Source organism: Serinus canaria, chromosome 2, assembly GCF_022539315.1.
Source record: "Serinus canaria isolate serCan28SL12 chromosome 2, serCan2020, whole genome shotgun sequence".
Classification (NCBI taxonomy): domain Eukaryota; kingdom Metazoa; phylum Chordata; class Aves; order Passeriformes; family Fringillidae; genus Serinus; species Serinus canaria.
The window spans coordinates 92,036,922-92,057,893 of record NC_066315.1 but is presented as its reverse complement, the minus strand read 5'-3'; the positions used below and the strand labels follow the sequence as shown (position 1 = coordinate 92,057,893).

Sequence of the window (20,972 nt, the reverse complement as noted above, 5' to 3'; positions counted from 1 at the left end):
CACAGCTCGCACTTTCCTGCCCACCCTCACAACAAACCGGGTGTGGGAATTGATTCGACTGACAGTTCAGCTTTTCATGGAGGATTTCTTTCCCAGGTTAGTTTACAGACCAGCTAGTCCCCTGGTTGTGTCCACAAAACAAATCCTGAGTGGCAGAAACAAGCAGACAGGGATGAGGGCAAAGGCAGCAGCCTGGATGAATGCTGGATTAAATTGATTGTGACACTTGAGTTTCTCTCTTGTATGCAGTAGCAGAAATGGGCCTTTGATGTGCAGTAAATACAGCACTCAGTGGGAAGCTAGAAACTGGCATTATGGTATGTGAGAGTGTTCTTGGCTTCTGAAAAGGCTCAACTGGCATGTGAGCAAATCTGCTGCAGTGGGAGTCCAGTCATATTTCTGACTCACCCCAAATTAGGACAGTTTATGGAAATATCACCAGGAGGAGCAAAGCACAGTGCCAGAGTTCTCCTTAAGCCTTTCCTTACACATGCAGTGCAGTGGCTGAGAAAGTGCCATACAAAGGGAATCAGTGGGATCATTTTGCAGAATGTCTTGTTTATTTGCAATTTATGTGTTATCCTCATTAGAATTATAAATACATTAATTTTAATAGTGATTATTCATTACCTATCTTTTCCTGATTTCCTCTGTATATAATTTTGCAGCATCCTCGCTGCCCTTACCCATGTTTATTCAATACTTGATACATGTATAGACTACAGAGTACAGGCTTATGAGGGGTTACATGTTCCCAGCTGAAACCCTCTAAAAGAAACCTGGCTTTCAATGTCTTTTCTTGAGTCTCTAAATGGAAGGAGGTGATGGATAATTTATAGATAGGTTTGTTTTCTTAAACCAGCTGAGATTTCTTAGCGTTCAAAGCTGTTTCTCATAATCTAGGGTTCATTATTGGCACAATATGAAGTAAATGAAGAATGTGATGAACGGCTTAACAGCACTGCATTCATGTTTAAGAAAAAAATGTAGTATAAATTTGGAGACTGCTTTCTGCCTAGGTTATAGAAAGAACTGTGGAATGCAGCTGCTGAGTATTCTCTTTGGGTGGTGACACCTGTACCAGGCACTTGTCTTCCTGCAGTACTGGTGCCTTAGCAGACCCAGATTTGTGCTGGGGGTGGAGAGGAGGGCGTGTAGTTGTTGTGATTTCATCTGGCAGGCAGCTGAACATCACGCTCACCTCCTCTGCAGTGGGGGATGAGTGAGAGAAACAGAAAAAAAGTAAAAAACTCATGGTTTGGGAAGAAAAACAAGTAGAACAAAAAAGGAAGGGAGTATAGTAATAATGATGAAAAACGTAGGAAACAAGTGAGACATGATGCAGTTGTTCAGCACCTGCTCACTGATGCCCAGCCAGACCCTGAGGAGCAGCCACCACCCCCTGGCCAATTCCCCCCAGCTTTATCAGCTGAGCATGATGCCATATGGTCTGAAATGTCCCTTTGGTCAGCTGGGGTCAGCTCTTCCAGCTTTGCCTCCTCATAACTTCTTGTGCACCCTGACTCTCCTTGCTGGCAGGGCTGCATAAGCTGAAAAGTCCTTGATTTAGTGTAAGCGCTGCTCAGCAACATTTAAAAGCACCATCATGTTATCAACACTGTTCTCATGCTAAATCCAAAATACAGCACTGTACCAGATGCTAGGAAGAAAATTAACTTGTTCCCAGCTGGGAACAAGAAGGCACTTACATCCTTTGTGGCAGCAATTGTCTTACTGATGCTGAGTATCCATTGGTTTACTTCACATGTCATGAAAAAGCCAAATGGAGAGGAGAGTTCAGTAACAAATCACTCACTGAAACACTGGTCTTGAGAGCTGAACTTTTCTCCAGGGATTTTAGGAGGGAGTTACTACTAAGAAGTTTGTCTCTGGTCGACAGAAAGGTCTTGAACCTGCAGCTGTGCAGTCTGTGGGTAGTGCCACTCCTGGCTGCTCAATCCAACCATTTGCCACTCTGCAGGCAAGAATCTGAATGCCCAGGCTGCCAGCACAGGCATCTCAGCAGGCACCAGCTGGTCATAGGCTGTCACAGCCTGCTGATTGACACCCAGCCACCACTTGGTGGGGAGGTGACTGTCCCTACCTGCATTTACTTGCCCATTCAGCCAGCAGCTGAATCACCCCAAAACTCACCTACCTGCTTCAGGGAGAGTTAACAGGATATGAGGGCAAAGCCCTTTTGCACAGGTTGAGGCAGGGAACATTTATGTAATCCCTTTTGCCAGCAGAACCATGGAGTCAGTTGATGTTCAGCACAAACAGATACAGAATCATTTTCCCACAGCCTCTGCTTATAAGAATCTTCTTGTTATTATTTCCCTGGTAGATCAGCAGGAGCTCCTTTGGAGTAGTTCTTGCCAAAATCTCTGCTCTGTGCCTTTGTCAGAGGTGCAGCAGCAAGCAGCATGAGAATAACCTGTGATAATGCTATTTCTGTAGCACACATCTCTTTGCAGCCAAGATGTGTCACAATTCAATTAGCATCTGGCAAGCTGACCTTCTCAAATGGCTGAGGAGTTTTCTGTATAGGTTGTGTGGTCCTTTCTGCTGCTTTTTTGATTCTTCCAGCATCTCAGATGAACAACTTGGCATGAGTGTTGTCTGGGGAAATCTTGTTTACTCTGAAATCTGGAGAGCCTACTGAAAATAGCACAAGCATGAGTCTGTCTCACTAAGAGTGCTTCACGGTTCTCGCTTCACCCAGAAGAACATGAGGCTTGCCACGTTTTGCTCTGCAACACTGATACTTCATATTGAAGGGATAAACAATAGCTCCTCACAAGGAAGAGGGGAAATAAAGTCTGTGTTAGGACAGGCAGTTACAGAGTACCATTAGCCTATTAGTATAGGCTTTGCTATATTTTATCAAGGAAAAATAGGTCAGGATGAGCTGGCTTACCAGAATAGGAACTTCAAAATAAATAAATAATTAAAATTAAGCATACATACTGCCAAAAGGTCAGAAGGCAGCTTCCAAATCATCAAGTCTCATCACTGCTATCAGCTGCATCACACATCTTTATTCATAAATCTATCAGGCTGCCTCTCAAAACATCTTTCTGTTTGACTAAAGGAGAACTTAGAGGAAAACATACTTTCTTTGGATGTTATTCAGGTCAGCTAAAGCCTCATTACAAAGTGGTCCATGTATCTCTGCAGTGAGATTGTATCTCATGTTAGATCAAGTTAGTGTGAGTTTTTGAGGTCAGTAGTGGCAGGACTGGAATACTAATCTGAAACCAAAAGCACTTGAACATTCTTGCATCTGTTTAAGTATGCAGATATTAAAGAAATCTAAAAGAAACAAGAGAGAAGAAGGGAGTGATAGAAAAGTCAGGTTGATTTCAAAGCTGATCAGAACCTCATTTTATCTGATAGAATTTAGCTATGAGTCATTTCCAAGACCACAGTATTTAGATACTCCTGGGAAGCTTGTGTCTATGCAATCAGCACTTAATTCCATGCTGTGGTGAGCAGTCCTGCTTTGCAGGATAGGTGTCTTCCAATCCTTTCATTGTGTTTCTGTCCCTCCTAGGCTAGCGTGCTGCCCCATGACTATCTGACCAACCAGCATTATTTATTATTTATTATAAATCAGGTGTCATGCTTTAGTGTCATCACTGCATTGGTCAGCTTTTGAGTTTTGCCATCCTCTCTTAGGTAAATAATGATTGACATTTTCTATCAGTTTGTTTTATAGAAGAAACTCAAATATTCTACTCAAGTATTTTAGTTTCTCTTGCAGGGTCTTAAAATAGTTGCTAGTTGCCAGTCAAGATAGTTCCTGTTTTCAATAGGAAGATAACTTGATAAAGTATAGGCAGGACTTCAAATTCAGAAAGTTGAGAGGGTTTTTTTAATGTTTTAGTTCATAAAGTATATTTTGAGATGTCTGAGGGGTACAAAGATTTATTGTGCATGCTGGAGATATGCCTGAAGCAGTATTTTCTGTGAGAAAATGACAACAGCTCAAGTGTGCCTGGATTTTCAAGAGTAAAACTTCCCATCATAATTCTGAGAATGGAGTCCACTTACCCCTCCAGGGAAAACTCACTGTGATAATGCTAGTCCCTGTAGCATTTCCCCTGTCATATGCCACCACAAGCAGTGCATCATCTGCCCACACAGGGTCTGACAACAGTGGAAAGATGACTGGTAGTTTTTTGTCTGGATGACTGCTTATCCTTTTGGTAGCTGTTCAGGTTGTTGGATGGAAGGAGAGATGCAGAAGTTGTGCTGGTTCTCAGTGCTGGAAGCTCTAGGGCAGACAGGTACAACAGTTCTTTTCATAAAATCATCAAATGGTTTAGGTTGGAAGAGACCTTTAAAGATTCACTAGTTCCAAGTTCCTGCCGTGGGCAGGAGCACCCTGTGCTAGATGAAGTTGCCCTAAGCCCTGTTTTTCCTGGCCTGAACACCCATTCAGGAGTACATTGCCTCTGAGCTGCTTTGATGATGTTCTTGCCCAGGGCACCTGATACATATGGTAGCTGTTAAAGGACTGCCTAAGGCTATCTTGAATAGCTGTCCACCCCTGCATGTTTGCCAAGTTTAAGAGCTTTTTATTCTTACTGAATGGAAGACTAGGTCATGAACAAAGTAATTTTTGGGTCAGCTTTTGCCAGCTGAAAGCAATAAACAATGACAAGCAGGCAGGTTGTGGTGACTTGAAGATATAGTTTGTGCTAGCTGACCCACAGCAGCTCTCTGCCCTGCACTTAGTTTTTAACGAAAATAACTATAAAAGCAAAAGTAATGTAGTTAGAACCATCCTCTTGGATTATTTTGAAGCCCAGGTACTGTAGAAGATGTTAACCTCTTTATAAGCAAATAGAAAGCAAAACTGATTCTATGGAGAATTGCTTTTTCTTTTGCAGGTGGTAGTTGCAGGCATGAATTCCTTGCAGGATACTAATTCGGAACATGGAATTAAACATTTGGTTTAGTAATTTTAGGAACCACTCAGTTTAATTTGTGTGTCTGATTCTTCACTTTTCATCGTGAAGGCTTTGGTTGTTTTTATGCAGGGATGTTTATTAGCAGGAATTTTACATGACTCAAAAGATGTAAGTGTAGAATTATTAATTAAAAGAAAATACTGAAATGTTTGATGAAATATGTGAGTACATGTGCCACATCTCAGCAAGCAGAAAAGCAAAGCTTTCTTGGCTAGTAAAATATAACTAGCTATAAAATAGCTCAAGGGCAAATCTACTGAGCTTATCTTTCTGCAGTGCTACTCCATTTCTTTCAGAAAGTATTTCTGTACAAAGTAATTCTAAAGGTCAGGGTGGTTTATGTGAGACTAATTGAATTAATACTGAGCCCATAGCTTCTTCCCTAGAAATTCAGCTCTTCAGGGAGGGAAGACAAGTATACATACTCCTGACACTCACATATGGATTATTTGTATGCCATATTTATTTACACTATTTACTCTATTTGTCTGTCTATAAAATTTCCATATAGAGTACAGAACTCTGAAATACGAAGGTAAGGATTGATATGCTGATATGAAAAACATGACTCCTGCATTCAGGACTGTGAGGGGCTTTGATCTCCTGTCTACTGAAAAATACTCCATTAGGTATCACAGATTTTAGCATTACATTTAACTTTCCAAGGACGATGGCACTCAAGGGGCAGATTCTAAGGACAGTGGCTCAGGTTACTGTCACTGCTAGTGGGAAGTGCATCACTGGTTTTCAGAAGCCACATGAGGGGTTTCACCCTGGAAATCACATCACAAAATCTTCTGTAGCTGAAGTAAGCAATAGCAACTTTCTAGTTCCTAAGGTTTTCTGTACAGAGGGTGAGATACCTGCATGTCCAGAGATGTCATGTGCGAAACCCAGAACTGGTCAATTTGCTGCTCTGCTTTGTTAAGAAATGTTTTGTCTTCTTTTTTATTTATTTTTTTTTTTTTAATGAGAAAACATATATATGACACTGTCAGAGGTAGTTAAGAGACTAAAGGAAGCATGGGAACATTAATTGACTAAACTGGTGTCATGGCAGCTTTACAGGTTAGAATTCCTTACAGCAAAAGAAAACAACAGGACTTGTGATAAAATGCCTTGTTTTCTTATACCTCTTTCTTAAAAAAGGCATACCCCACAAAATGCATACAGCTGAAATGGTATAGCCCTGGATAAATATGTTCTGTAAAATGCCTTTGAAATATTTTTATGACATCTCAAACCTCACTGGCACATTGTTAGGATTCCCCAATGCAGTTTCTGATTTTGTTTGGGTTTAATTTTCTTGGGGTTTTTGGCTGTGGGTTGGTATTTCATCTGGAACATGGTTGGTCCATGTACACTGGGAGGCGGACCATATTGCAATTATGCTGAGAGCAAACAAAGGGAGGAAAGGTTGGGAGGCCTCACGGTCTGTAGTGCTTCGGGGGTCTGGACACTGGCATCAGGTTCCCTGCAAGCAGCCAGATTCCTTGGTGGCTTCAGGCAAGTCCCTTGGTCTTTGCTTTGCTTAATGGCGCTTCCTCACCTAGCCTGTTGCCTGCTGTGCGCCTCTTTCTCCCTCCTGACTCCCCACCCACAAGGTGTTTAGCAGTTTTTAAGTGCCTCACTAGTCGGGGGTCACTGAAGTGTGGAAGGTAGGAGTTTCCATAAGCCCTTGTTGGGCTGTTGTTTAGCACTTTTTAAGTGCCTCACTAGTCGGGGGTCACTGAAGTGTGGAAGGTAGGAGTTTCCATAAGCCCTTTTTGGATCAGGACCATAGACTGTAAACTCCCTAAATCCTGAGATTGCTTCCACTTATGTGTGTTAGTTTGCACTTCGGTCCAAATCACATTTCCAGCTGCCTATATAATACAAACAACTTTCCTGCCTGTGCATTAAATACACAGAAAACATTGGACTGCTGCCACAAATGCTGTCTGAAAGAGAATCAGTGTTGCAGATTTATTTCTTGAAGTGTGCAGGAGCACTTTTTAAAAGATTGTATCAGTTTTCGAGATGTTGTCAATTGGTTCTGCAGTCTCTTCAGCAATCTCAGAGCAGCTGTAGTGATTGGTAGCGTAGAAGATGGGCAAGAGAAGAGAGAACATAGATTCTGACAGAGAAATTGAATAAGAGTGTATGTCTGCATGGATAACATACAAAAACAAGAGTAATGAGGTGGTTTGTTGGAATCACTGCTAGCTGAGAACTCTTGCATAAAGCTAAAGTTCCTGAGGGTAAAAGAAAATAAAAACACAAAAAAAAAACCCAAAACCCCAACAAACCACTGACCCTCAGGACAGCAGGAAAATAAAGGAAAGGAGCTGGGTGCAAGAACATGCAGCACTTTCTTGACACGATGCTTAATCCAGACCATACCTATTTCTGCCACGTTCTGCTAACACCTGCAGAGTTGTAATAGCTGTTCCCATACAACTTGAAAACAAAAGCACACTTCTAATAATTGTTTTTTCTAACCCTAAATTCGGGAGGAGCATGGTTGGTCTTGAGCCATAGAAGAGATGGGGTATGGCATTTGGGATTGCTTCATTTCCTGTGATGGCTGTGCTGCTTCCTTTTTTTGCTTATCATTTTTGAAGGGAAGAGAAAAGGTTTTGCTTCAGTCATGAAACAGCATCTTTCTCATGTGCCAAAAGTGCTTGAAAGTCTGTGCCTCTAAACCTTCTTATGGGAAGGAGATATACTGTTGCCTTTAGTTTAGATTTATTTAAACCTCAGGAGAACAGACTTCCATCCTTTTTCATTCTTTCAAGAGAAGCTTTGTTTTATTTTCCTTGCTTGCTTGCACACCACAACAAACTGGCAATTTTTAATTCAGAATCTTCTTTCAGACTAGGAAGCAGGAGAATTACGTTTTTTTTTCTTGCTACTGGTGCCAGCAAAATGGAAAAATTGGGACAGCAGGTGGCAGGTTGGCATCATTGGCAAGTGCCTTATATTGGAAACATTTGTCAGAAAACCTTAATTTGTCCCAATGTAGATCAAACGAGAGAGCACATATTTGTCTGGTTATCCTCTGAAAATACAAATTTGTATAGCACTTCCAAATACAAGGGATTTTTACCTCATTCTTGCATGTCACCTTTCCTGCTAAGACTTCCAAGTGTTTTGGCTTTAGTTTTCTTTATTTTGGTGATTCCTGGTTTTGCTTCCTTTCCTGAGAACTGCTATTGCTTTGTCTTCCCCATTCATATTCTTTTTTCTTTCTTTTTTGCTGCATGGAGACTCTCTGCTGTACAAGTGTAAGTATTTTTTTAGCTCTGCTGTTTCTGGCCTACTTGTTTATGGTTTTGTGCTCCATTTGCCTCTGTACTGCCTTGAGAGTCTCCTGGGAGACCGTAGTGCCATCCATCTGCACCTACAAATGAAATAGGCAGTGATTCAGGAATGAGTTGGATTTACAAAAGGGTTCAGCTAATGTAGCATCTGAATTTAAGTGATCCTTTGGTTTTAAGACCAAACCAAAGCAGAGTGCTGATGTTGGAGGTATAAGCACAAATATTACTGCTCAGAAGGAAAATCTGTTGAGTTGGTTATATTCAAGCATCATACAGCTTAATGAAAGAATAGTCCTTAACATGTTCTCAAAGCTTGAAAACCCATTTGTTGAAGGGAGTCTGGTTGGGGAGATAAATTTCAAGAGGGAGCGGCAAGTTGTTCATTAGTTTGTTTGAAATCTTCTGAAGGGGAAGTGACAGGAGGGTCACAGAGAGAGCATCTCTGTATCTAAAAGGATTGAATATAAATTACTTTGAAGTAGGAGGAGAAAAACATGGAAATAAGCATATCCCTCGGCACTTAGAGTAATTTCAATGATCTGTATAAACAAAGAGAATATCTGAGATCTTGTTTCTGAAAGTACATTGTTTTCTAGCATTCAAAACAGAACGATTTCTGTTGTTGTTTTTAATTCCCAAGGTACAAGTGTTCTTCCACAGCTGGTAATACAATTTCAGAAAACTCCAGAGAGCTCAGACAGTTTTGTTAGGAAGGCAGTCAGAAGGGAGGAATCTGGAAAAGTGATCATGGGAAGAGATCCTGGGAGCTCAAAGTTAGCAAGGACATATGACAGTGTGTTAATAAGCCCTTATTTGGAAGTGTGGTAGAGATCTGCTGGCCCACATCTACTGCAGAAGGATACATTCATGGAGCCATCTCCTGAGGTCCTCTCAAATTCCAGAGATGCAGTTAATATTTCTATCTGTTCTGCCAAGCAGCCTACAATGTGCTTATGGAAAAGTAGGCAAAACAAGGAAGTATTCAGGAGGTGGTGTGCTAGAATGGAAAGTCTGTGGAAGTTGTGTATGAGGGGTGATTCCAACAGCTATTCCTCTGTAAAGGCCACAAGGGAAGCATAAGGCCAGAGAGCCACGTTGTGCTTGTGGGGCCAGAGGTGGTGAGAAGGCAGAAGATGTGCTTCTGCCAAAGCTGAACTGCTTCCATGAAATATAGGAAATGGGAGTCAGGCTGGGGAGTTCAAATATCTCCTCTAGCAATGACATGTGTACTGCTGCTGTAGCAGACTGTGTGGTGGCTGAGAAGTTAAGCAGAGATTAAGCCTAATATTTTGTAAAAGAGCACACTGGCCTATTTAAATTAATGCTTTGACCCACTTTGCTCTGCGTGTGATCTAGAAAGTTCACTTGGCAAGAAGCCTTTCATCTGTGCACTTCCCAAACAGGCTAGAAAACAGAAGGTTTTCAAATAAAAGTGTATGTGGAGCTGTTATTCATGCTGTTAAAGCAAATGGGAAGCATCTCTATCCCTCTGCCTTTATCCCCAGCAACCAAGCTGCTGCTGGATCATGCCAAGCTGACAGTAAGTTACAGCAGAGACTGGCTTGTGGTCATCAGCACAAGCTCTGCAGGGTCATCTGGGGGCACTTTCTTGTCTGGGAAGGAAAATGAAATAATTCTGTTCCAATCATGTTCTGTTGGAGAAGTATGTGGAGCATTCCAATCCTTGCACAGGAACCTCAAAACTTGCCCTGTGCTGTTTTGCATTGGTGCCCTGGACCGAGGCAGCTCTCAGCTTGTTGGTGCTTGTGCACTCAGAGCACTGCCCGTGGCTGTGCAGCTGCTGAGTGACCAGAGTTCTTCCATCAGCCGTGTTTTCTGTCCTCTCTTCTGGTCTTCTTTAGCACAGGAGTTGCTGTATCTACTAAATGTAACTTCCAATCACACCACCCAAATAAACAGGAAACAGACCAAAATGCATGTGAATGTACCTTCACAAGAGAAATGGGCTATGTCTGGAAGTGAAACTAGGACTACTGATAGTGACTTGTGATTGCTGTCCCCCAAATGCTGAGCTGCTTCAACTCTTTCTTACATGAGGTGTGAATGCTTTGGTTGTTTCAGGTTTGGGGGATGGATGGACAGCAGTTGAGGTGTGCAGTTCAGAGGCTGCCCAGCTGTCTACCTCTTGCACAGTCCCCTGCAGTTGTGGCTGAAAAAATTCAGCACCTCTCCAGCCCCTCACCGTCCAATCCATTGCATTTAATTTATTGGTAACTCTGAAAGTAGCATCTGGCCTTTTGATGCAGCAACACTTTGCCTGCTCATTAGTGTCAGAGTGAGTCTGCTCTGGTGGCAAACTATTTCCTGGCTCATCTTGAAGCAATTGTGTCATTTACTGATGGCTGTCAAATATGGAAGTGGAAACCTGCAACAGCTGAAGGTATCTTTTTTCCCCCCAACGATGTACATGTCAATAAAACCAGAGCTCTGGTTTGTTCATTTATTTATTTATTTATTTATTTATTTATTTATTTATTTATTTATTTATTGCCCAGGCAGTGCTATCACTGCCCACTCTGTAGTCTTCAAGTCCTTTTCTGGTCTTGAGAACATGGGTAATAGCTGTCCTGTCACAAAAAAATCTGTCATAACCCTGAGCATGTGAGTAGTGGCATAATGATCCTCGGGACTATTTTGGGAGTATGAATTCAGCACATGCGAGTCCGTGCACTGAACCTTCCATACATAAAAACCAGCAAATGTTTGCCTTAAACAGTTCATGATTTGTCTGAAATGTTAATGCCAACTATGTTTTTTCTGGCTGATATAAAGTTGATACTCCTAAGCTTCATTAACAATTCTGTTAATGAGTGGTAAGCCATAACAGAACTTGAAGCCACTAGATTTGAAGTCACTAGGCTTCAAGACTTGCAGGTTAATGGAAGTGTGTGGGGATCACTAAAGCCAGCATGTACAACTCTACCACAAAAGGAGCCCATCTTTATAGAACCTGAGTGATTTTAAATTAACTCTTGAGAAAACCTGCAGTTCAACTTTTAAACAAAAAGTCTGACAATGCTGAGCTATGTTAAGAGGTTTGGAATTGGTGATGCATCCATTTCCTGTAGCAAAACTTTCTTTCTCACCATGCAAACTTTCAGAAGGCTTCAGTCAAGACAAGACAGAGAGAGCTTTCTTCCAAAAAGAACAAACTTAAGTCTGGGTATTTGTGCTCTTAAGGCATTGTATTCCTTTTTTTGGCAATGTGAAGATCAGAAGGCTGATTGCAGTAATTCAGTAACTGTGTTGAACATATGCTGTACTTTCCACCTCCTCTCAATGTGTCTTAAGTCCAGGGAAGTCATGTGTTTGCTACAGATACTGCCAACACTGACATGGTGGTTTTGTTTTTTGAAGGAGGGCTGTATTCTCCAAGGCTTGTTTTCCTAGGGGAGTTCAGTGAGCTGTGTGGTGATGTCCAGTAGTGCAGATTCTCAGTAACATACCACTAACAAGTGAACTGAGGAAGTGTATTTTGTATCAAAAATAAAAGCCAGAACAAGGGGTAGACTATTCCTGGTATTGTAATTAACTGCAGTGTTGGACAAAATAATTAAGTCTTAAATGAGTCCCTCGTGATCTCTGCAGAGGTGAGAATTTAATAGTTCGCTTGTTTTATAGTTGAAGATCAAAGAGTTAATGCTTGGACAATTCAGTAATCATCCTATGTGCAGCCTGCAGTTTTAGTGGGAAAAATTAAATACCTCCCTGGTTCTGTTCAAAGTCAGTTAAAATATAAATTTAGAAAAAGTTCTGAATGTATGAGAGAGGGAGGAAAAACCCCATTCCTTTCTGGTGTTAAATCAAATCAGATCTTTAAATGGTTCAAAGGCTTGAAAACCTGTTTTGTTATAATTTCTTTTGTCCTGTAAAGTAATTGTTAATTTGTTTTGTGTTGATAGATGACTCCTAAATCAAAAAGGAAAAGCATCCACAGTAGAATGCTCCGGCCAGTGTCCAGAGCTTTTGGTAAGTGAGAATTCCTTAAAACCATTTTGTTTCTTTGCTTGCCTGAGGTGGTTCTAGATGGTTCTTGATTGAATAGCACAGGTGATTCTCCCTCCCTCTGGATTGCATTTGTGACCCACACTGGCTGCTTTGTTTTGGACTCTGCTAATGTGTTTGATAGTAAATAGTTGCTCACAGTGCTCTCTCTGCTCTCAGAGATGTTGTGGCTAAGTTCCCTTAATGTGCTTATAATTATTTGCCACCAAAAAAGAGGAATGGCATTGTCTTTTGTTTTAAATATCATGTTAAATCTAATTAGAAAGTTTTGATTTCTCTTAGAAATGGAATTTGATCTAGATAAAGCACTGGAGGAAGTACCTATCCATATAGAAGACCCACCATTTCCTTCCAGCAGGCCAGACAAACGAACTTCTGGATTCATTTCAGAGCTGCCATCAGAAGAAGGAAGGAAACTGGAACACTTTACAAAATTAAGGCCCAAAAGGAATAAAAAGCAGCAGCCCAGCCAAGCAGCAGTGAGTCTACATTAAAATATTGCTGGAAATGTCATGTGTTGATTGCTTTTTGCCATGAGTCAGGTCTTGCAGTGTAATGAGGACAATGGTTGAAAATATAAAAGCCATAAGCAACTACTCAATTTTTCTTCTGGTATTCATGTCTTCCAGTGTGCTATCCCTATTACAAGCTTTTTGTCTTGTTTGACACAGCCTAAATCCAGGATATGTTTTATCCTTTTTTATTTTGCTTTCGGGTTTTTTTTTTCACGTTGGCAGTTTCTGGAGGTGCTTGGAGCTTTCACAGGAAATGCACAAAATATCATGAGACTTTTCAATTATATTGCAAGGGTTTGTTAAGTCTTAACCCTTTTTTCTGTCTGCATTAAGATGTGGTAACTTGGCATGAATTCTTCTTTCTCTCAGCTCTCAGAGGAGCTGCTCTGTGACACCCAGCTTCCCACAGCTCCCAAACTGAAGTTGGTGTTTGGGCCAGCAAATCTGCATAGTCACAGATCTGCTTTTCATGCTGGAGCCTGCCTTAGAAAGGCAAAACAGAAGAGCACTGTCTGTTCACGAAAGGCATTGGTGTGAACTCAATATACGTGCGTGGAGTTCCCACAGCTCCGTTTCCTTGGCACACGGCATCAGTGAAGATTTATTTCTGTGATGGTGTGTCCTCAGGGTATGTGAGGACAGATCTGGAGGAGTTACAGAGTTATCTCACAGCAACAGGGCACAGCTGATATGATAAGTAGCCCCATCAAGGGGCAGCGTTGCCTCTCTGTGTTAGGCTGCCTCACAGTAGATGACTGTGGCCTCTTCTGCTTCCTGAGGATTTCCAATTGAGAGGATCCTTGAAAATTTCCCTAATGCTGGGAAAGATTGTATCAGGTGGTGAAGTGCTTTTTGTACCACTTGGAAAGGGAGAAACATTCAAGCAAAGGGAATATTCAAGCCAGCTTTCCATTCCCTTGTGCTTTGCTGGGAAGATTAGAGGTAGTAGAAGAATGGATTTGTCTCCGTGTAGTGAAAACACATCTGTGTTTACTCTCCCACTTCCACTGCTGCAGAACGCACATGTTTTCCCAGTGGCTTCCAAGCTCAACACATCCTGTGCCATCAGCACAGGGAGGTGCAAGGAATGGGGGTGTGGGAGGGGCCAGTGCTTCACTACCAGGCATGGAACTAGCACATGCAGTGTCTTCTTCAACATCAGCAAAAAGGTCACTCCTTGTAGAGAAGTCTTACTTCCCATGATAGTGCAGTGTTGTGGAGTGCTCATCTATATTGAATTAATTAAGAAATTTGGAGTTAATTTAGTTGCAGAAATTGAAAGGAACCTTTTTTTTTTTGTTGTTAAACCAATTTGTCCCTGTCCTGTTTTTATGAACCACTTAGTTCCTTACTGGTTCTGAACTCAAAATGAGTCCAAACAAATTTTTGAAAGACTTAAGATGTTTGTTTTGATGTTTCTGAAAATGAAACAGCCAGATTTTGGAGGTCAGAGTCATGAGTGGACTGTGACATTGCTTGCAGAGTTTATTTGCTGCTAGTTTTGCCACTTCAACAACACAGAAAGCAGTGCTTAGGGAAAGCACTTGAAATGTGAGAGGCAAAATCTTGACCTTTTCTGCCACTTAAAGCAGCTCTGTTGGGTTGTTTGCTGTTCCCATTATTTGTATTTAGTAATTCAAGGGGTCTCAGATGATCATAGCTGTACTTCTTTGGTTTTGCTGCCAAACAGATTTGTTCTTTGGAAGCTGAAAAATGTAAGACAAGAAAGGAGAAAATGGAGAAAACACTTGAGTTGGGTGGGTAGGCAGAAGAAAGATTTATAGTTTTGTAAGAGCTTCTACTGGAATGAGTGTTTAGAGAGGGGGGAAAATAAGAGGGAAAAAAAGAAAAATGCAAAGCCATCCAGTGTCAAGTATCTTTAACTTTGAAGCAAAATGATAAAACAGTTGTTTATAGTTTAGATTTTTGTGAGATCTTAACCTCATGAGTTCTTCGTTCATGTGTGAAGATTTAGCACAGAAAGGAGGTGAGTCTCTAATGTATGAAAGAGATTGTGATTCATCTTATTTATTTCTGCTTCAAAGCCATTTTTTTCCTTAACAAGGAAACATGCTTGCTTTTAAACTTAAGCTTAGAAAAGAGATAAAAAAGAACAAATGAACACTTAACCCTTTTTTTTTTTTTAAGACTTAGGAGGTTAAAACACAAAATAAACCAGAGCTCATTCTCACAGTTAATGCCGGTACCAGAAGGTGTTACAATAAACAGCTATAAGAATATCCTGTGCCTTGAGGACCTTATTAGACCTTCAACATTTCTGTACATCTTTTGTTATTATTAAGGAACTTGCTGCTTTTCAGATGCAAATTATTTTCTCTTTATGAGGTAGATCTTCTCCCTTGCTGTAGATCATTGGATCCTGGAATTAGTTCCCCTTCAGGAGATCCTCTTGCTTTTGATGTTTTGCTTTCATGTTTATCCCTACTACCTGGAGGACTACAGTATTAATGAGTGGTTTCTCATTTCTGCTAAAATGTGTAATTCGCTTTTATTCTGTGGTTTTTTGAGATGACAGTGATAAGGGGTTTGTCACAGAGACCAGCCCAGATGAAGGCATGTGCACTCCTGCCTACTGTGAGATGTTCCAGCCAAGCAAGCTCACTACAGAACATACCAAAGTTGGAAATCAGATAAATCATTGTGCTAATTTAGAATAGAACTGTTCTTCGTGAAAATCTGGTGCCAGTTTGACTGGCAACAAAGCAGTCATTACCAGGTGGGCTCCTTTCAGGCCAGCATTAGATTGCTACAGCAGGTGCCAATAAAATATTAACTGTTATCTTTGATAACAAAAATAACAGGGTTCAAGAATGGAAAGTTAAAAGTTTCATGGCTCTGTCAAAGCATGGTTCATATGAAGGTCACTTTCCTGACTTAATGAGACTGGGTTTGATATTAATAGCAGCTTTTAAGAGTATTGAAGCTTAGAAAGTTTGTATTCCACATCAGCAGAGAAGCTGGGATTACTCTTGGGTTATAGTGGCAATTAGGAGATTCCTTGATTTGAATTGTTTCAATTTACAATAACTCTGTTATTTTGTGTCCTGGTCCCTAGCACTACCAGGAATACAAATGGGTTGGGTCTTGGGGAGTCCTCTGTAGTCATCTGAAAGGTTTCTGTGTGGCATTTGAATTAAAGGAAGTCTCTTTACTGGTAATAGAGCTTTTCCACATCAAAGCCAGGTACAGGAGCTAGACCACATGAGAAATCCTCCCAGGAGACTGCTTGTTTGATCTTCAGGAGGCTGCAGAGTCACCAGCTGATCTTCACAGGGCCTTTGTGGTAGGCAGGTATTTCAAAGCCAGCCTGGTTTATATGCCTGAGGTCACCCATATTCAAAATGTGGGCATTGAAATCAAAGATAGGGAGCAAGTTTGTTGTTTTCAGACATTGAGCAAAAGTCTGTATTTAGTTCCTAAAATGGAACACCTGATTCTGTATTTAGAGTCTCTGCTTTTAGAAGTGCTAGACCGAATGAATTATAAAAGGCTCTTTTAGCCTGCTGGAGCTCTGTTTCTAAATCTCTAAGTCCAAAATCCAGAATATAGGTTTTTCTCCAAACAGGGAAACAACTGGCTGTTGAAAATACTTTCCCTTCAGGTCACCACCTGATCAGGATTTATTTTTTCCGTGTTTTGTTGCTTGTCTGACTGATCTCTATTCTCTCAAGCCCAAGGCATTTGATTCCTGGCCTCATGCATTGCAGCATCCAGTTTGTCACTGGTGTTTTGGGTTATTTTGCATTTGATGTAATGCATCAGCTAGCCTGACTAGAGGGGGAATTCCAGTGGTCATTCTGTTGTCTGCACTGAGTTCTGGTTGGCACACATAGTTTTATAATGTCTTAACTCTTAATTATCACTGGAGCAAACATGCTTAGATTATTATATAACAGAGAGAGTTTTTTCTTCTGTCAGGTGTCTGCTGGAGTACCACCAGAAGGGGATCAGAATGGCCTCATGGGGAGAGTGGATGAAGGTGTGGATGAATTTTTCACTAAGAAAGTGACAAAAATGGATTCAAAGTAAGTTTAAAAAAATTTTTAGAAGTTATTTTTTAAAAAAGTCCATCTTGATAATTGGCCAAGCAGCTCTTTCAACACAGCTTGATAAAAATATTCAGGGCTGCTGTTGTTAAAGTCAGAACATACCTTAGTAGTCAAGACATTGTGAATTCAATTACCTGCCCTTAAAAGTGGCTACTTTGAAATAAATTGCTTTACTATACCACGTTGAGGGAATTAATGACTAGTGTGTATTTTTATATTTCAGCTGACTTCATTTTACTCTTCACTGAAGCCCATTTGAGCTGAAGCAGAGCTTTGTATTGGTTAAAAGTCTCCCCAGTGCACATTGTACACATGATGTTTCTCTCTAGTGAGGAGTGCTGTTGGGTACAGCGTTTTCATAAGTGACCGTAGATTTATGCTGGTTTTGAAATACGTTAAAGATGTGTTTCACCAATTTGTAGTATTCCAGGTTTAAGCAAAACATTAATTTGAAAGATGTCTCCTTCTTTATATAAGGGCTATAGAGCTTATGCAGTTGTTTTGGTGCTGGCTGTATATTTACAGAACCATGCATGTAGAGGCTCTTGAATTCATGCATGTTTGTGCACATGCACACACAGAGTATTTCCATAACTAAATGAGAAAGCATTTAGTGATTTCCAGGCAGCTTGGAATGACCCTTTCTGTGTTTTCCATTAAGGAAAACAGTAAGTGTGACTGGTAGATAGCTGTGCCAGGAAAAGCAAAGTCACTATGAGTTATAGATATCTATAGTGACATGTGAAGCCATGTGTGATATACCATGTGGAGGCATGAAATTATGGTAGCTTTGAAAAATGTCCTAAGCAGGTTAAGCTCAGGGTGCTCACAGGCTTGCATTCTCCTGTGCTTCCCTTGGGTGCCTGCCAGCTACTCATTTCAGATGTCCCTGTGAACTTGCACCATCCCTGTTTGCCCATCCCTGGCCATGCTCTTTGCTGAGGATCTTTATTTGGGACACCAGTGATTCTCTTTCCAGTTTGGGTGCTTTTATGTGAATGTGTATGTGCTCAGCTTTGCCCTTAAGTGTGAATACTCTGCTCAGAAGATGCCTCTAGAAAACCTTAGTGGCAGGCAAGCTCTTTAGGGATTGGCTTTGCTTGTTTGCTCTTTTGGATTTTGTGGTTTCTTGGTTTTTGGTGGGGTTTTTTGTTTATTTTTTGGATATTTTTTGAAGATGAGCATGTGCTTTATAAAAGTGACATCTGTATTTTTTACTGAGAGAAAGTGGCTGTGCCAGCTGGTTTCTCTTTCAAGCAGGGCCCTTAAGGAACAATATCTCCTAAAAGCCATGTTAAACATGTACCTAGATAAGTTCTTCTCCTTTTACTAACAGGCAGGTGCAAACCACAGGCAGTGCATTCTGGAAACAGAGCAGAGTGAAATTGTATGTTATGGTGGGTTGGCCCTGTGCCCACCATTGCTGCTCTATCACTCCCCTCCTGCTGGACAGAGGAGAGAAAATATAATGAGACGCTTTTGGGTTGAGATGAGGGCAGGGAGAGATGTCTTGCTAGTTACCATCCATGGGCAAAACAAACTGAACCTAGGGGAAAATAAATGTAATATATTACCAATCAAATCAGAGTATGATAATGAAAAATAAACCATATCTTAAAAATATCTCTCTTCACCACTTCCTCTTTCCATGGCTCAACTTCACTCCTGTTTTTCTCTACCCTCCCCAGTGGCACAGGGGACAGAGAATGGTGGCTGCTATCAGTTCATCACACATTCTCTGCTGCTCCTTCCTCTACAGCAGGAGGACTCCTTGCACAGAAGCCACTCTACATGCCCTGCTACCAAAATCTGGCCATGCAAAACCAATATCTATGTGCATAGACAGATTGGTTAGAGCTGTCTGGTGTTAGGAACAGCTGGATGCCCAGTGCAGATGAAACAACTGCACAAAGCAGCCTAGGAATCCTCAAGATATGATCAATGCTAGTTGTCCTGTTTTTAATATAGAGACACCATGTAATGATTTGGCCTAGGGCAATATATGGGTCATATGAAAGATTAGCTTTGCCTGGAAGAAGTCATTTGATACGATTTTAAAAAGGGAGAAGGGGGGTGGTGAAAAGTTTGAAATGTCTGTGTCTTTTTTTAGGAGACCATCAACTAAAAGTTCAGACAGCAGCGAGCACAGTGAAGCAGGTGATGAGAAGAAGAAAAGGGACTCGAGGAAGAGTGGTTTCCTTAACTTAATCAAATCAAGAGGCTCCAAATCTGAACGCCCCCAGACCGTGTCGGTGGCTGAGGAGCCCTCCTCACCCAAGGTTGCTGCAAAAAGCCCGGCTTTAGACACAAGCAAGAAGGAGGCAAAGCCTGCAGAGCAGAACGGTGGCGCAGAGCGATCCGAGGAGTTAAAGACTCCAGACTCACTGGAGGACGTGCAGACAGATGATGTGGCAAAGGCTGAGAGGGGTGACAGCAAGGGAAGCCCCCAGGGAGGCCGGAGGTACGGTGTGCAAGTGATGGGCAGTGGACTTCTCGCAGAAATGAAAGCCAAGCAGGAGAAGAGAGCGGCCTCTGCTCAAAAGGTGAAGGCAATTTGATTTCTTTTGAGTTGTTAAAAGAAAGAGCCGAACTGTGTGTCTTCAGGAGAGGTGGTTTGGGACTGCAGGGGTTGGTGGCTGGGGCTGGACACATCAGTCCTGCTTTCCAACAGAGATGGTGGTGTTCCTGCAAGAGGACTTCTCTCTGCTGTGGTGGTTGAACTCAAACTGCCTGGCCAAGGCACAGGCTGCACATGTGCTGCAGGATTTGCATCCTTAAGCCTGTGCTATCACTCCCCTTGGGGAGGGAGTGACACCTGCCCTTGTTGGTGTCAGACCATCACAAACACAGAAGAGGACGTGTAATTGTTTGCACATACCACAGAATAACTTGGGGCCAACTAGTAAGCCCAGCTCAGTATCTCCACTCTATATGATGTGTGGCTTGTTCACAGTGCTTACTGGAATTGCTTCAGAAAAGGTAAAACTAGGACAGGCTTCCTGCTGTGTGCCTCTTGCACACAAATATCTCAGGTATGTGTCAGAGTTAACTAAAGTGGTGGCTGGCTGTATTCTTTCAGAAAATGATGTAGACAGATGGAGAGGTCTGCTGTATCTTAAATTAGATATTCCATTATATGTATCCATGCAGAGAAGTAAATCTGGCTACCAGTCACTCTGTACAATATTTGGCATATACTTTTTTTTTTGCACTTTTTGATTTTTATGTCCTTTTGTACCACACCTAATTATTTTTATGTCTTTGATTTATGTATTTCAAATACTAACAATGAAAGAAAATAACCTGTTAAAAAAATTGTTTCCAATTGTCTGTCCAGATTCCCTTTGCTCTCTGTAATTTTCGCTTCTGTGAAGGGCTGATCCTGGGCAGGAACTCTGCTTCACTATGCAGATATACAGAGTGGAATATCCTTGTGTTTCTTCGAAGCATTCCATGCTGGCCTATTTTGCCTGATGCCCATTTGCCATTGGTCTTCCCCGTTATTATCATCTGCTTCCTGCCAGCTGCCATTGGCATATTTCACAAGTACCAAAGAATCAGCCTTTTTTCACTTCTCTTCTCTTCCATGTGCAGGGCACTCAGATGTTCACCATTTGCCATCACTGTCCCCTGTCATTTACAAGGTGTTACCTTACAACAAAGCTCATCTTGTGCTTTGTTGTGTTTTCCTTCCTTTGACACACACAGAGTTGTCTTGCTGTGGCCAAGCAAGGCACCCAAAGTCCATTTTTACCTTTCTTCGTAGCCTTACAGTGCTTGCCATGATGTGTGAGCTGTTCCTGCAGACATCAGAGTCTTGTCACAAGCAGATTCAAATTAATACAGTTGTCTATGGATCATTAAAGGGATCCTCGGTACAGAAATTATTTTTCTAAAGAATGACCAATTCCTTCCTTTCTCATTGGTATTAAGTAATGACCATGAATAGTCTCATTGACTTCTAAAGCACCAAGGTTTCAAATAAAATGCCTTATGATTTTAAATAAGAGTATTATGCCCTGCCTGTAATTTATAAAATACCAAGCTGTTCCAGATTATATGAATTTTTACAAGTGCATA

The 20,972-nt window shown here is 41.3% G+C and overlaps 1 protein-coding gene across 3 annotated transcripts in view; it reads left to right on the top strand.

The window, feature by feature from the left end:
- CARMIL1 (capping protein regulator and myosin 1 linker 1) overlaps positions 1–20,972 on the top strand; it is a 189,928-nt gene that overhangs the window by 154,060 nt on the left and 14,896 nt on the right. For all 3 annotated transcript variants that reach the window (XM_030226536.2, XM_030226520.2, XM_050971176.1), the window contains 4 exons: positions 12,205–12,271; positions 12,590–12,786; positions 16,762–16,868; positions 19,003–19,435. In XM_030226536.2, the coding sequence (XP_030082396.1) occupies positions 12,205–12,271; positions 12,590–12,786; positions 16,762–16,868; positions 19,003–19,435 (804 nt within the window). The remainder of the gene's footprint in view (positions 1–12,204; positions 12,272–12,589; positions 12,787–16,761; positions 16,869–19,002; positions 19,436–20,972) is intronic.